At 34.3% G+C, this 16917-nt stretch overlaps 2 protein-coding genes across 2 annotated transcripts in view; one reads left to right on the top strand and one right to left on the bottom strand.

Moving 5' to 3' along the window:
• Positions 1–709: 709 nt before the first annotated feature.
• On the bottom strand, positions 710–6791 carry LOC306866492 (apoptosis-enhancing nuclease-like). The gene is made up of 4 exons (XM_079411733.1): positions 6738–6791; positions 5644–6311; positions 1482–1682; positions 710–1334 (listed from the first exon to the last, which is right to left on the bottom strand). Exons 2-4 carry the CDS (start codon positions 6304–6306, stop codon positions 1158–1160), a joined length of 1041 nt encoding a protein of 346 aa, XP_079267859.1. The 5' UTR covers positions 6307–6311; positions 6738–6791; the 3' UTR covers positions 710–1157.
• Positions 6792–8244: 1453 nt separating this feature from the next.
• LOC306866926 (voltage-dependent calcium channel subunit alpha-2/delta-4-like) overlaps positions 8245–16917 on the top strand; it is a 31715-nt gene continuing 23042 nt past the window's right edge. Inside the window, exons 1-9 of the mRNA XM_079412375.1 lie at positions 8245–8939; positions 11321–11402; positions 11570–11686; positions 11804–11863; positions 13231–13393; positions 14026–14157; positions 14294–14354; positions 15426–15576; positions 15663–15737. Coding sequence (XP_079268501.1) covers positions 8809–8939; positions 11321–11402; positions 11570–11686; positions 11804–11863; positions 13231–13393; positions 14026–14157; positions 14294–14354; positions 15426–15576; positions 15663–15737 — 972 coding nt within the window. The 5' untranslated portion in view covers positions 8245–8808. The remainder of the gene's footprint in view (positions 8940–11320; positions 11403–11569; positions 11687–11803; positions 11864–13230; positions 13394–14025; positions 14158–14293; positions 14355–15425; positions 15577–15662; positions 15738–16917) is intronic.

The raw sequence follows: 16917 nt of genomic DNA on the forward strand, positions 1-16917 counted from the left end.
TTAAAAAGTAGAAATATGCATTTAATTTACAGTGAAGCATATACAATGTTTTTATACATTTTATTACTTTATACGATGAATGTCACATTTCTTATTCATTTGTTCTACTGTAGTTTTTTTGTCCTATTGCTTGTAAATAGTTTCTTATTCTTATGTAACCGCTGACTGCTTACTTGTCTTAAGTAAGCTTGAGGTTTTTTTTAAGCTAATATTAGTTTTTGTGATATTGACTCTGGTAACAAGAATTATGAAATACCCATGCATCGAAGTTTTGAGCTCATAAAGACCATAAAGCAAAAATAACTAAATCGTGATATAGATATATCACTGCCATGAAATAAAAATACTCATGATAAAAGATTTTGTTCATATCGTCCATCCCATTCCATAATATGGGGAAAACGTCTATGGAAGTCAATGGCTACGTCAACTGTTTGGTTAGCAACATTTTTTCAAATATCTTTTGTTCAACAGAAGATATTCATACAGGTGTGAATCAACATGAGGGTGAATAAATGACAGAATTTAACTTTTTATGTGAAATATCTCTTAAAGGTACAGTCAAATTTACTTTTGTTCAGCGAATTGTTTCGGTTAAATCAAGTCATTTCAACAGTACCAGTATGGTGTTCAAAGTTGTCTATTTAATTATTTTTTTCCAGAAATTTCACTACCTACCTCGAAAGAAATGCTATAAATTAATGAGTTTGAGATAATTTTTTCCATAATCTTTATTTAAACACTTTGTATTTAATGTTTTCACATGACAGTACTTTTTGGATGAACAGCATTGTCAGTATGACAATATATGAGTGGTTAGTGCTAACTAGCAGCATAATGCCATTAACATTACACATTAATAACACTGATCATACAAATGAAAACTCACCAAAAGGAGTTATTCCCTAAAATACAGTTTGTGTAAATTTAGAAACCGGTTATTAACTTGAATATTTAAAATACCTTAATAAACATTATCAATTTTTACAGAGTCAAAGCTTAAGTTATTTAAACAAACTGGTTAATGTTCTACAACATTTCCATGTATTTCCTTATTGACTGTTAACATGTTTAGAAAAGTTTGAGGCTTAAATAACATTAACCAACAAAGATGGATCCTAGCATTGAGGTTGGCATCATTATCCTAACTCTTGGTCTTAGGAGCTGCAGTCCATTATGCTTTCTGGCCAGTATTGGTCCTGCATGTAGTGCTCAAGGTTGTTGTTGTGGTTTGAGGTATGGTCGGTGTTCGAATCCCACTGGTCCTCTACCAGCTTGTACAGGTCCATGGCAGCACAAGCGTCCTCTACAGAGCAGTGACCCATTCTTCCAGACTAGAAGAAATATCCAGTATGTAAACATCAAGCAGCAAGTAAAGAGAAAACATATATATATATATATATATATATATATATATATATACCAAGTCTGATGTTCCAACTTTATCTCATGAAAAAACCTGATCTCCTACCCAGTCTTACCTGTATGGTCCTATTGAGAAGTTTCTGAGACAGTTTCTTCAAAGAGACATTGCATCTGGTGGAGGCGTTATACAACCTTTGCAGCAATCTACAGGAACAGGTATCCCTAATAATTTGTGGTGGGAGGGAGATGTCAAGAACCTGGAAATCATTAAATAAGGCATGGCCCACAATAATCTTCCCTGTGAGGATGTTGACAATCTAAAAAAAGACAAAAAGCACAGTGTTATTTAAGCAATATTCCATGAAATGCAGTAGTCCTTCATAAGCAGAGCTCAACGATGGGTATATCAACATTTCCAAAAATAGAATTTGATGTATAATTTGTCATTAAAAAAAAAATTAACTAGGGTATCAAATATTTAAATGTTTCTCCAAAAAAAAAAAACAATATGGTTTTTACAGTAATTTATGGTCCAACTATAAAATTGTTAAAGGCAACATACATAACAAAAATGCATTATCTAAATCAAACATTGAGTATAATATATATAACAGAAAAAGGATAAAATAAATATATTTTTTTAAAACTATAATTTATCATTAAAAGCTATCATTTATGTTACTGTAAATTATATAAAAATAAACAAATGAAAAATTTGTCATTTAATTTATATTAATCAACATTCACAAAAATTTCATTTTCAAAATCCCTGGTAGCCCTTCGGGCAGGTACTCTTCAGATTTTGGCAAACATATGAATTATTATATTAATTTAAAACATAAATATTGCTGTCTAAATTGTTTGGATTTTTAGAAGGCACCCCACATTAAAAAATACTATAGTAATTTATAGTAAATACTATTGTGTTTTTGAACCATGCTATAGTAAAGTGTATTATACTGTATATATTATAGTATTTACAACACTTTAATGAATGGTACAGCATACTGTAGTGTATTGTAGTATACCCTATAGTTGTAGAAGCTTTAGTACAGTATTGGGTAAAGTAATTTGTTTATATTACTATAGTTGTTATATTACCACAGCATCTATAGAATTACCACAACAAATTAAAGTACTTTACTACAGTATTTATTTACCATAAATTACTATAGTATTTCTTTATGTGGGACATTAACTTCTTTTACATTTACATGTGTTTGCTACGTAAAACCTTGGGTCGATCTAAACATAAGATAGGCTTTTTGACCCTGGACTGTTGTTGTGATTTGACGATGACTAGTGTTAGTTTTTTTTATGCATTCAATAAAAAAAAAAAAAAAAAAAAAAAAAAAAAAGATAGGCTTTTTAGAAATGCAAATTCATTCTCTGCCATGAGGTGGCGCTTTAAGAGCGGCCGCTGAAATAAAGCAGCACGGCACTCATAAATGCTGCTTCATCAGGCATTTTATAGGCAAGATTAAATGAAAATGTCAACGATACGTTTCTGAGGACAGCCGGTTCCCTTCAGAGATATATTCACAAATACATCCGTGCCTTGTTTTGACTTTAAAACGTGCAACGCTCATATTTATTCAATGACATATTTGCTTTTTGAAGTTTCCAGCCATATCGCGATTCTTGCCTTTCCACCCCCAAATTTACTTTACTTTTAGTCATTTAGCAGACGTTTTTATCCAAAGCGCCTTACAAATAAGACAAAGTAACTAAAACTAAAAGTTAACACTCTGAGAGACAAATCGTAAATGCGGAAATCTCTCATATTTGACACTTGATTACAATATCAGACATGATTTAACGTGTGCTCTGTAGTGCTGAGAAATTTCAAGAATTCATAATAAATTTGCAATGATTTTCCAGGTGATATAAAATTACAAAGTCATAAATGAACAATATTATGTCTTTTTAATTTGCTCATTCAAGCTTCCTAAACACTGTGTCATTAGACTCCAAATGCTGAGATGTTTCAATAGCATCTCAAATTTAAACATCAAAACTAAAAATAGCTTCTTTGAACTAATAGTTTGTTTATTACCGTTTATTGCCCTTATAAACCAGCTACAATCTTATACATTACGCAACAGTAAATACAAGTTGTTGGGCAAGTTGTGACAAGGGCTGTGATTTAATTAAATAAATATATGCGCTGCATGTTCCAGAGTAAAGTGCAGCACTGTGTTCATTTACACGCGAGTAGCTCATGGTCCACCAGTGTTTTCAGCATCTCAGAACGACTTGTTTCACAGTAAATGCTGCTTCGCACAAACTCCATCTCTGCATCTGCACTGAGTTGGAGACGCTTTAACACGCATTTGGTAATGTAACATGCACCAGCCATCTTCCTATACTTCTAATGAGAAGTGCTTTAAGGGCACCATGCGGTTTATCATCAAAATAAAAGTTTGATTGTTTGACATCTGAAAATGAAGAAATTAAGACAGCTATAAATACTAGTATCGTAATTTTACAGTTGTAATGCAAAATAAAATTGTGTTTTAGTAATTTTTCTATTTATATTTAGTCAAATGTAAATAATATCAAGAATAATCATCATCATCATTAATATTAATACCATTATTATTTTAACCTTTGCAGATATTATCATCATTAGGCTAATTGTTATATTATTATACAGCCGCCATCTTCATATATAATCACAAAAATGTTTCTAATTGTGAAGTCCTATAATGAAACACAGCAAACCTGGATTTAAAACCAAAGAAAAACATTAAAATCACTATGACAATTTAGATCAATAAAAAAAAATATATATATATTATTTATTTGTATTTTTATTTATTTAATACCATGTCAGCTGCAGGGCTATCATCATGGAAAAAACAGAATTTAAGGTTATACTAGACAAAAGAATACATTCAGGAGATACCTTTTTAAATGCATCAGTTAAACATCTCTCTGGATAATATCATTGTCTATGTATGTAAAAACAAAAAGTACAGAATATTTTAACAGTCATTGTAGTTTGACAAAGGAAGGCATAATAGTGGCGATAACGTAACCAGATTATTTTATTTATATTTTTTTACCTAAATTGTGCAGCCCCAACTGTAAGACCTCTTGAAATTACAATTAAGACTTTTCTTATACCATTTAACGCATTTAAAACTTTAAGGCCTTAAACTCCATGTCCTGTATTTAAGGTTGCCCGTCGGGCAGGGCAGTGATACATTTTGGTAGCCCCACAATAACACAATAGCCCCGGGACGTCGGGCTAGCGATTCTGCGAGCCCTGGTCAGTCAATAAATGGGAAAAAAGTAACTCAGATATTTTCTTGTAAATTAAAAAGTAATGCATTACTTTACTAGTTACTTGAAAAAAGTAATATTACGTAACTCGCGTTACTTTTAATGCGTTACCCCCAACACGGGTAAAATATCTCTGAAGTATATTCCCATTCATATTTGCATTTTTTTTAGCACATCAGGGTGACTAGGAGCATGAAATTGTCCAGCCATTACTTCCTGTTCCACAGGACTATAAATATGAAGAACAAAAAAATCACTTAATCATCCATCACAAGGAGTAAAACCTAAGAATATATTTCTGGGCCCGTATTCACAAAATATTTTATCTTACCACTAAGAGTTCTCCTAAGTAGCAGTAAAAGTTTTTAGCTAAGAGTTTTCTCTTAAAACCTATTCACAAAGCTGCTGAGACAAACTTTTACTAAGAAATACAGAGAAGTCTTAAACTAAGAGTAAGGGCGGGGTTGACCTCGCTGCTATGGATGATGTCAGCATGCTTACTATGCACACAGTGATTGGCTGATAGGGGAGGGGTTTCTGTCAGAGATTGATTCCTAAAAATATTGTAGAGCGCAATATTATGTTGCCATATTCAAATAAAGGTTTAAAAATAAAATGCTAATTGCCACATTCAAATAAAGAAGCTGTTTATATGCATATACGCTACGAGAAGCATACATGCAAGAGGCTGACATTTAGCTGAACATATACTTGTTAAATTAGTGCACTTAGCCTGCATTTTTAAACCTTTATTTGGCCAACATGAACTAGAGAGCATTTATTTCACAATGAGACCCCCCCACCCCCCACTTTGAATTGTTTTACTTCAATGATAGGTTGGAATTTTGTGGATGAAAGATCAAGAGGATAAACAATGCAGATTTATTTTCACAGCCGCCTTTGCTCTTATTTACCAAGGGTGCCAATATTAGTGGAGGGCACTGTGAACCCACTTGAACAGAAACTTATATACAGTGAGTGCCTCCTCACCTCATTCTGTGCGTCCTCAAAAGCCACTGCCTGTTGTAAATGATGTTTCCTAATGCCACTCCATCTTGTGCGGTAGTCTGTGACTGGATGCCGGGGTAAAATATATTTATCATACACAACACTACCATTATAATTTACTATACTACAGCGTGCCACTTCACTACACTTGCCCCCAGGTCCAGTGCCGACCATTTCACAGTCCATAGCTACAAGGTTAGAGTGGTCTATTCCCACACATGGCGAACTCCTGCCACTGGTGGGAGGACTGGATTCAGATGAAAAGCCACTGTCCACCTCCAAGCTGTCACTGAGAGGTAATGCAGACTCCGCTTCAGCAGTCAGTGAACGAGGAGTTATTCTGGGCCTTTTGAATTGCACATGATTTGACTGTTCAGATACAGAATCAGAAACATCTCTGTGTTTAACACACTCTGTCTTGTTTTCCAAAAGCTCTTCTGACTTTCTTTTCTTTCCTCTTTTTTGTTCAGTTGACACTGCATGGAATTCAGTTGTGGATTTTTTCAGTTTATTCTTTTTCCTTTGTCTTTTAACTTGAGAAATAGTGCTTGTTCCTTTGTTGGTGGCCGACAAGGTTTTTCGGACCACAGCATTACTGGTGGAGTATCTCCAAGGTGAATCAGACATTATGTCACCACGTAGCATTAAATCTGTCAAAAAAGAAGATTGTCAATCAAAGTTTCAGTATCTGCGTCCTTATAGAGATAAATGACAAATAATACCCCAGTCAGATACAATGTGAAACAATTAGACAGCTTGCAAGTTACAAAGTTAAGATACACTGACAACGTTAACTCTATATTTGACTACATAATCCATCTAAGGAAAGGAGTTGGTCTGAAAGTGTCAATTATTTACCTCTCTTTTATATTTAAATTGTGATCGTGACCATTCAGTACAGTCACTTAGCACTGGCTAGCTAACTTAACCATTCAGCAAAGAAACAATAACGTAATCTATCGCGGTTTACATTTAATGGCTACACAAATGCTAAATAATATTACATTAGAAAATATTCCAGCAAAAACGCTTACAAGCGTTGGAATACTTACATTATTTTACACATTAGCACATACCTCGGGTACACGTGGATTTGGTAAGAAGCAGGGCTACGAGAACATGCTGCGACAAGACCTAAATCCCGCGATTTGATTGGCCGGGCCGTTTTTACAGTATTGCACTCTGATTGGTCAAAACAAATGCCAGTACAGAGCTCCTCCCCCAGGGCTCCTTCGTTGAAAATATTGATGTAAAGTTACTGTTGTTTTGTTGCTGTGTAAATCAATATGTGGACTGCGGAATTACGATAAAGACCGTTTTTATGAATGTAAGTCAACTGAATTAGTAAACTGAATAAACTGCTAAGAGATAAATAGCAATACAATCTGAAGGAATTTGACAGCTAGCAAGATACTAAATTCAGGCACATAAGCAGTAGACTTACAGACTAGATACAAAATTAATCAAAAAGGTGATGGTTTCTTTTTATTTCACTATATTAATGTGATATTGTATTGAATTTGAGCATATTCTTGGAGAGCCTTGGATACCATTGGCTGAAAACTCTGTTTAAAAGTTCTTTTAGTAGCCTAATTGCGTCTGGCATTTGATTAATTAATAAATTAATTAATTTAAATAAATTTGATCATGATGATCTGTATGTTGTAATTTGTAAATCTGAATCATCTGTAACATTATGCTTGTTTATCTCTTTTATTCCCAGATGCACATCAGAGTTTTTCTTGATCAACATGAAGTCAAGGTATTTTTTCCCTTTGAGGTCCCTGATGACAACATCCAAAATCATCCAAAAATGAAAATTTTGTGATACGTTCACTATAAAACCTGTATGACTTTCTTTTCAGTTTTCAAAATGAAAAATTATAAATAAAATATTGATTGATCTTCTTATGTTGCCATTCGAATAGCCCTGCTCACGATCACAACAAGAACTCCAGATACAGTGTGTTCTCAGTCTTCAAAGTTTATTGGAGATAAATATTTTATAAATACATTTATAAGATGTGGTTCTCACATGATGTTATGCAATTCAAGGAAATATTACCTTCTGATTTATACAGTTTGCTGCTTTTTTTATTTAAAAGAGAGAGCAAAAGGTCACACAGCATATGGACAATTTAGTTCCTGAGCAAAAGTCACATGACAGATAGTAAATAACAGTATACAGTTCACTTAGTGGTCATCTAAAGCCCTTTTATTTTCAGGATCTGGAGCTTGTTAGCTTTAAGAAACATGGAATTATCATGAACTATTCTTCAAAAGCTGCAGAAAGAAAGTCATACAGGATGGATGGAGCGTCATGAGAGTGCCTGCGTATTATCATGCAAAACAAGTGACTGTCATGTCCCCACTAGATGGCCTAGTCCTTCTACAAACCACAGCTGTTCACTTACACTGATTGGATGGACATGGGCCAACCTCCTGAAATCACTACTAATCCTCTTAGTGACAACAAAACTCTTAGTCGCCCAATCCGCTGCGTCTCTCCAGTGTGCCCACCCTTTTCTCCTCTCTCCATCTCCCCTCCCCACGCTTATGAACCCACTGTGTGGAGAGATTGTAATCCAAGTGGATTACACTGTAAATTGGGTGATGGAGGATTGGAGGCTCTGGAAGTGAATCTCAGCTGCAGCAGTGTGCTTGTCATTTGCTTGATTTATATATTATAACTAGGATTATTTCATGCCAAGAACCATAGAATTTTGGACATCTTTGAACATCTTTCAGGTGTGATGTTTTGTGGATGATGTGATGGAGAGCATATATTGATAACACGTTCACCTGAGTTTAACACGAAGAAAGAAGGACCTAATGATAACATTAAGTGGATTACTTGGATTATCGGTATAATCCTGAATATGAGAAGCGTTCATTACTCCATGCAGCTCAATGAGAGTTTGAAAAGTTTCTTGAAGATCTGAGCATGACTAGGAGTTCACTGACGTGGATCATCAGGCCCTCCAAGAACTTTTGGATGTGCAAGTTCAGTTGATGAGGAGCTCGGAGGGGTCATAAGAGACGTTTGAAACCATTTAGGCCAGCATGAATGGAAGTGAGTGGAATGGATGTTGGATTTTCGTCGTCCTACTGGAGTAGTGGATTCTCAGGACCTTCTTCTCGTGACAGATGTGGTTCTTAAGGATAGATGTCAACATCATGTATAACATCAGAGGGTCTTCTTGGGTCACATTCTTCATGGTGTACACAGGCTGGCTGTGTATCTTTACACATGCTCAAATGAAGATTCCCCCAGAAACGTAAGATTCACTTTCATTTCAGTTGTTTAGCACCTTCATTTCCAGGTACCACTGGTTTAATTTTCTCTGTTAATGTTTTTTTTTTTGTTTCCTATGTGTTACTGTTCTGTTTTATTCAGCCAATGGTTTTGGTAGATGCTTGTAAGACCAGACAGACTATTTCAGGGTCTAATTTGTACTGTGGAGACTTCAGTTCCGTGCATATTAGAAATTCAAATGAGACAGGAAGAGAAATTGCTCTGAGAGTTGTGTGATAATTTTTAGTAATTCCCTGATTCCCTGAGTTTGTTGAGGTGTAAAATTCAGTTCTCAGGAGGCTTGGAAGTTATTCAGTGCAATAGCAGATGGCAGTCATTCAGTGCTATAGCAGATGCAATAGCTTCTCGACATACGTAAGCAGTAGTGAAAAATATTTTAAGGTGGAAACGGAAAGATAATTTGGTGATATAACCATAATTCTTTCATAAATTACTAATACAGAAATAAAAAATATTATTTATATAATTATTAGATAACTATAAATACACAAAATAATTAAATAATTGATAATAAAAGATTTGAAAAAAATTCTAATGCTTTTTTTTAAAGGGATACTTTGAAAAAGGGATACCCAAAATTGAAAATTCTGTCATCATTTACTCACCTTAATGTTGTTTCAAACCTGACTTTCCGTCTTCTGTCGAACACAAAAGAAGATATTTTAAAGTATGTTGGTAACCAAACCATTGTGGTGACCACTGACTTCCATTGAATGGAAGATGAATTGAATTGAATTTGGGTATTCCTTTAATGTTGTCACAATTCTGACTGGCCTTACAAAAACATACCCACTGATACCATATCAGATTTGTTTCATGAACATGGTTATTTTTTCCAGACATTTTCAACTAGCAGGTTAATGTTCTGGCTTGAAGTGGTACTGTTTGAGCAGATACACTCATACCATTAATAATGCCTTCTGGATACCAGCCAGAGACACAAGCTAGTTCACAGATGGTCATAGAGGCCAGGTTCTGTGCACACAGGAATATCACAGGCTTTGAACCCTTCCATGAGTGCCACTAACATTATTCTCATGCATTATAATTGAACTTTTATTAGGTGTACTAGTCCCTGCTGAGCATGTAAGGCTAAGCATATTTCATAGCTATGCGAGTGCATCTGTGTTTTAGGGATTTATTGATAAAAACAGTTTTATCTTGGCCTTAATCCCTACATTTATTTTTAGATTTTTAGATTTATATAACTACAACAATTCAAGGACAAATTGTTCTCTTGTATCACCGGTCCATTTTAAAAACTTGCCAAGGCTGCATTAAAAATACAGTATAAAGCAGTAATATTGTGAAATATTATTACAATTGCACATAACTTTTCTATTTCAATATATTTTAAACTGTAATTTATTCTTGTGATAATAAAGCAGAATTTGTAGCAGATACTTCAAAAATCATTCTAATATGCTGATTTGCTGCTCAAGAAACATTTCTTATTAATAATATTTACATATTTTTTGAAGAAAACTGTGATACTTTTTTCAGGGTTCTTTGATGAAGAGAAAATTCAAAAGAACCGTATTTTAAAACATTATAAATGTTTTTACTGTTATTTTTTATAAAAAAAAATATATATAATTTTTTTTTAATCTTACTGATCCCAAACCTAAATGTAATGTATAGCAGCACTACATTAGAAAATACAGTATTCTTAAATTTGCTTGTATGGGGAAAAAAATCTCTCTGCTTCCTTGTCTGTTGATTTGTTGTTGACTTCCCAAGGATTTCCCTTGCTGTAATAGTATCAGAGTCCTCAGCATTGCCAAACTATTAACATAATTCCTCAGCCTGCCTGATGATCCCAGACTCCTTCAGGTCAACGGAGATGCTTCAACATAAGACTGATGACAGTTTCAGTTCAGCCTTAAAACAGACTGACCTAGAGCTCACCTCTTATAATGACAAAGTGCTGGCAGGACTCTATATTTGTTATTTTGTGCATAGTACTTCGAGAATGACAGGGATGTTTCATTATATACAGTATATTTGTGGTCTTTATATCATTTACAGTGGCCTCATATGTACTTATTTGATTGTTTGTGTTTAGATTGGCTTTCGTTTGTCTGCATTCACTGTCAATGGGCAGAGATCACTAGATTACTTGGAATCCTATGAAGTGATTATAGGCCACCTGCAAACTAAGACAATTATATTTATAGACTGGCAGCTAGGGGGTTTATTTAAAGTAAATGTAAACATTTTTAAAATAATTTATCAGGGTAATTTCAAACATTCAAATAAAATATTTGCTGTGTACGCTAATTTGGATAACTCTTGATAAACGTCAAAGAGTTGGTGCTGATTGACTTTTTTTTGTAATTCTAGGGTTCAAAAATGGGCCATCACCATTTCAGAGCAAATCAATGCAATTGCATCAAAATACTCAGGCGCTGCGCTATTACAAAAGGTAAATATCAATACAAATTTAAATTTTCCTAGTCGTTTTTAGTTATGATGACTGTTTCTGGATGCTTTATTTTTTGGATACTCATTTAAGAAAACTGTTTGCACATATTACTAATAAAATTATTCCAAAAAAGCAAAATGCTAAAACTGTTCTCTCTGTATGTCTAGAAACTCAAAGATGTTGAGCCCATCATAAGAATAGAGGATGTAAATGGACCACGATTAGTGCTGGAATTTGCAGATGAAATCGAAAGAATGCTTGGCAGCAAGATGAAATCTATGAAGGTCAGTCTAAAGTGCTCATTTTTATATCATCTAGTCCTTATTTTTTAGACTGATGTTATTTTATGAGGAGCTTTGGTTTTAACTTATAAAATGAGTTCTCTTTCTCTTTGTCCACAGAGGCTCGCAGACACAGCTGAGGATGCTGACCTGTATCATGAGTATAATGCATCTTTACAGGTAACAAAATTGGGATTTGGTATTTAAACCTGTTTGTAAAAAAATCTGCAAAAATATATTAAATTGAAATAAATGAAATCATTTAAACATATAGTTCATAAAAATAATATTATATTACATATATTAATCTATATATCTGTCTATATATATACAGTATATCTATATACACTCACTGGCCACTTTATTAGGTACACCTTGCTAGTACCGGGTTGGACCCCCTTTTGCCTTCAGAACTGCCTTAATTTTTCGTGGCATAGATTCAACAAGTTGTTCGAAACATTCCTCAGAGATTTTGGTCCATATTGACACGATAGCATCACGCAGTTGCTGCAGATTTGTCGGCTGCACATCCATGATGCGAATCTCCCAAAGGTGCTCTATTGGATTGAGATCTGGTGACTGTGGAGGCCATTTGAGTAAAGTGAACTGATTGTCATGTTCAAGAAACCAGTCTGAGATGATTTGAGCTTTGTGACACGGTGCATTATCCTGCTGGAAGTAGCCATCAGAAGATGGGTACACTGTAGTCATAAAGGGATGGACATGGTCAGCAACAATACTCAGGTAGGCTGTGGCGTTTAAACGATGCTCAATTGGTACTAAGGGGCCCAAAGTGTGCCAAGAAAATATCTCCCACACCATTACACCACCACCACCAGCCTGAACCGTTGAGACAAGGCAGGATGGATCCATACTTTCATGCTCTTTAGGCCAAATTCTGACCCTACCATTGGAATTTCGCGGCAGAAATCGAGACTCATCAGACCAGGCAACGTTTTTCCAGTCTTCTATTGTCCAATTTTGGTGAACCTGTGTGAATTGTAGCCTCCGTTTCCTGTTCCTGTTCATACCTTGGTTATAACGAGTGGTTATTTGAGTTACTGTTGCCTTTCTATCATCTCTAACCAGTCTGCCCATTCTCCTCTGACCTCTGACATCAACAAGGCATTTTTGGCCACATTTGGATATTTTCTCTTTTTCGGACCATTCTCTGTAAACCCTAGAGATGGTTGTGCGTGAAAATCCCAGTAGATCAGCAGTTTTTGAAATACTCAGATCAGCCCGTCTGGCACCAACAACCATTCCATGTTCAAAGTCACTTAATTCTCCTTTCTTCTCCATTCTGATGCTCGGTTTGAACTTCAGCAAGTCGTCTTCACCACATCTAGATGCCTAAATGCATGTGATTAGCTGATTAGCAATTTGTGTTACCAAGCAACTGAAAAGGTGTACCTAATAATGTGGCCGGTGAGTGAGTGTGTGTGTGTGTATATATATATATATATATATATATATAAAATATTACATTATACCATTTTAAAAGCAAATATTGTCTATTTATGATATATATATATTTTTTTTGTCAGTTTGACTACTTTAATGCATTATTGGTGAATACTATGGATGAAGAGGGAAATTTCATTGAACTTGGAGGTGAATTTCCATTGGAAGAGAATGAACATTTCAACAAGCTTTCAGTCAACACTTTAATGAGCGACATCCAAGTTCCCACTAATGTCTACAACAAAGGTATGGTAGCAATAATGAAAATCACCATGGTCTTTTTATCTGATTGAAACAGGATGTTTAATCAATGCAAAAACGCACTTTGTTATTTGGATCTTAATTAAATCAAATAAACTGTGTACACAACAAATCCAAAGTTCTGTCATTAAACTCTAGATGGCGCAGTCTGATAGCGTCTAGCTCAATCTGACATAATGACATCATTATTCACAAGGCGCAGTGTGCTTCAGAAACCCTCCACCTTCCCCAGCTCCACCTGTACTGTATATATCTGCTACAGAGTGATTTAATGTGTATTATATATAAGGGGTTACAGCAGCATGTCTGTGGATGTATTCGCAGTAGCAAGTCTCGATACTCAGTCTGCAACAGGAGCAGCAGCATAGCAGATGTATTCCGCCAAGACCAAACACATTAACATTGTCATGTACATTACCAAGCTAAACTCTTAGAGAGTTGTCATGACAGAACTCAAATTACAGCGTCAGTCTATATAAGTCAGTCTATATTATAAAACTTAAAACACTTGATGGCAACTACTTCTTATTTGAGTGCTTTATATGAGCACTGAAAATGTTTTAAAATGTTTTAACATTTAAACTTTAAAAAATAATATCAAACGTCTTCATTTGCAGATCCAGACATTCTTAATGGAGTGTACATGTCGGAAGCCTTGAACGATGTCTTCATCAGTAACTTTCAGAAGGATCCCACGCTCACTTGGCAATATTTTGGCAGCTCAGCTGGCTTCTTCAGACTCTATCCAGGTTTGATCAAATCTGTGTCATGAACATTTTTTCGTATTGCTCAGTCCTGCAACTTGAAAGAGAAAAACTGTATGTTCTTAAATCTGAATTCTCAATGTAAAAGATATTTAGTTTTGCTTATCTTTGTGCTTTTCAGGAATTAAATGGACCCCTGATTCTAACGGCGTAGTTTCTTTCGACTGCAGAAACAGAAATTGGTGAGACAAAGTAAAGCATTTGACCTAAAACCCTAATAGCTTTTGTAATCCTGCGTGTCTAAGTGCTTGGCAATATAGTGAAGTTGATTCAGTCATATGAAATAAAATTTATGCCAGTTGACTTGGATTCAGCAAGGTCTTTTCCTGACACAGTGTGCAATGCGGGATTATCTGTGTGGATGCCACCCAAATGTCTGCTTGTGGCTATGGTAGCACAGCCAGTTAGGCCCTGATCCCACCAAAAGACTTTAATCTCATTCTTAAGTAGTTAGCAGCTCAACGGCCAGGTTAGTAGGACTGACACAGGCTCCATATGTGACTGTTTATACAGAAGCAAGTGAATGCAATGAATCTGAATAAACACACCTGTAAGAAACACTGTCCGTTTGAAACAAGAGGATTGGATTTAAATCACTGGTGTTACGTTTTTTACTTTCTTGACTGTCTAGCACTAAAGAAAATTATGTTTCCATGTTTTAGACTTTCGGCCATACTTGATATATAGGCTACAGTACAATTGATTATTTATGTGTTTGTATTAAAATGGCTTAAAATTGTGATTGATTTAAAAAAATATGATAAAACATCATTTCAAGCATGCTATTTTTTACCAGAGAGATGTTTAATATCATACCAAAAAAAGTTTATATGTAAAAAAAAATACTGTTTTAAAAAATTATTATATTTAATAATTATTATATATAATGTAGAATTCACATAATTGATTCAAACTTACCTATTCATACACATTTTTGTACTGATTTTTAAATTATAGAACACTTCTGTACCTTAACACTCTCATGCAATACTCATATTAACTGTAGTCATAATAATCAAATAGAAAAACTCATTAAAATCATTGCAGTGTCCACAGTGTTGCTTAATTTTCTATGTATTGGCAGAAAGATCATCACTAATATATTGTGAATGTTTGACATATTGCCCAGTCCTAGACCCAAATTGGTAACTTATCATTCAGTATTATTATAAAGCCTTTAGCATAGCCCTCCATACCCCAATCTAGAGGTGTCCTGGGTCATTTTCTAAGAAAATCATTTCTCTCTGTCACAGGTATATCCAGGCTGCCACCTCTCCTAAGGACATCGTGATTGTAGTTGATGTCAGTGGCAGCATGAAGGGTCTTAAAATGACCATTGCCAAACACACTATCAACACTATCCTGGACACGCTCGGGGAAAACGACTTTGTCAATGTTATTGCAGTAAGGGCACGCTTTGTTTTCCGTTTAGCATCACTTTATGGTTTGATCAGCATGGTAAAATATGTATTTGCACCACCTTTCCTTAGTACACTGATTATGTCCGCTACGTGGAACCCTGTTTTAAGGGAACGTTGGTGCAGGCAGACTTGGACAACCGCGAGGTAAGTCGATTATCCACTTCACTTGAGCCTGAGGAACTAAGCCAATGACTCCAGTCGGCACTGCAGGATACCGGCTCTCTACCATTCCCTCATATGCACTCACGTAGGCTTCCTACACGGTGCATTTTTTACATTTACATAAAGATTTTATTTATTATCTTTATTATTTTTGTTAGTGTTTTTTTACATGTCTCTCAATTATTCAATTATTATTTAAATTTATTTAGCATTATCTACTGTTTTAATCCATGTGACTTGGTTTATTTAAATTACATTTATTTACTTAATTTATTCAAATGTTAAGTGTGACCAAATATTCCACCAAATATATTTGTAAAAATTATTACTGATTTCAAACTAATTTTCTGAGCACTTCTTCCATCTGCCATTGGATGGAAAAACAGGTAGTCCCACTCACCCCATTAAAGCAATAAAAAATTATAAAATAATAAATACAAATTTAAGAAAATAGAAATAAAATATTAAAATACCATAACAAATTTTAAAAATATCATTCAAAAGCCATCAAATTAACAAGTAAATACACTTTCTGTGCCAATGTTGCAATGTCAGGCTGGTTATGATGGCACAACAGAGCCATGATTACATCTACATATTTACAAACTGTAATTACAGGCTGTTCCATAACTTAGTTACATGATAAGTACATTTTGTTTCATGTAAGTACAATGGCTACTACTAATACTTAATTATGACACCTTAAAATAAAGTGTTACCAAAATAAAATATAAATCTAAAATTCTAAAATAACATTATAACAAAACATTACAACAAATTTAGAAATATAAAACGTTATTTACTTTAAATTGTCTTGAAATTATACACTTCTTGAGCCAATGTTGCTATGCCGGGTTGGTTGTGATGGAAACACAGAATTACAATTTTTAGACTTTTTTGGGAAATCAACATTTGAAAGATTTACATATAGTTGGTTATATAGAGAAAATATAAATAAAAATGACATAAATTAATAAAATATAAGAAAAATAAATAACATATATATAAAAAAATAGAATATAAATAAAATGTCAAAAAATTATAACAAATTTAAAATAAAAACAATCACAAAAAACAAAAATCACACACTTCCCCTAAGTAAATGTCACGCTTTTTAGGAAATACTGACACAAACTTTGTTTTTTTCAAGAATGCTAGGCTG

The sequence above is a fragment of the Barbus barbus genome, assembly GCF_936440315.1.
Source record: "Barbus barbus genome assembly, chromosome: 48".
Taxonomy (NCBI): Eukaryota; Metazoa; Chordata; class Actinopteri; order Cypriniformes; family Cyprinidae; genus Barbus; species Barbus barbus.

Coding starts and splice junctions, on each gene's coding strand:
- LOC306866492 (XM_079411733.1), bottom strand. CDS start 6,306: ATGCTACGTGGTGACATAATGTCTGATTCACCTTGGAGATACTCCACC. Junction 1,683..5,643: donor TTGAGGACGCACAGAATGAG/GTGAGGAGGCAC, acceptor GTCTTTTTTTAG/ATTGTCAACATCCTCACAGG. Junction 1,335..1,481: donor TTCTCAATAGGACCATACAG/GTAAGACTGGGT, acceptor TATTTCTTCTAG/TCTGGAAGAATGGGTCACTG.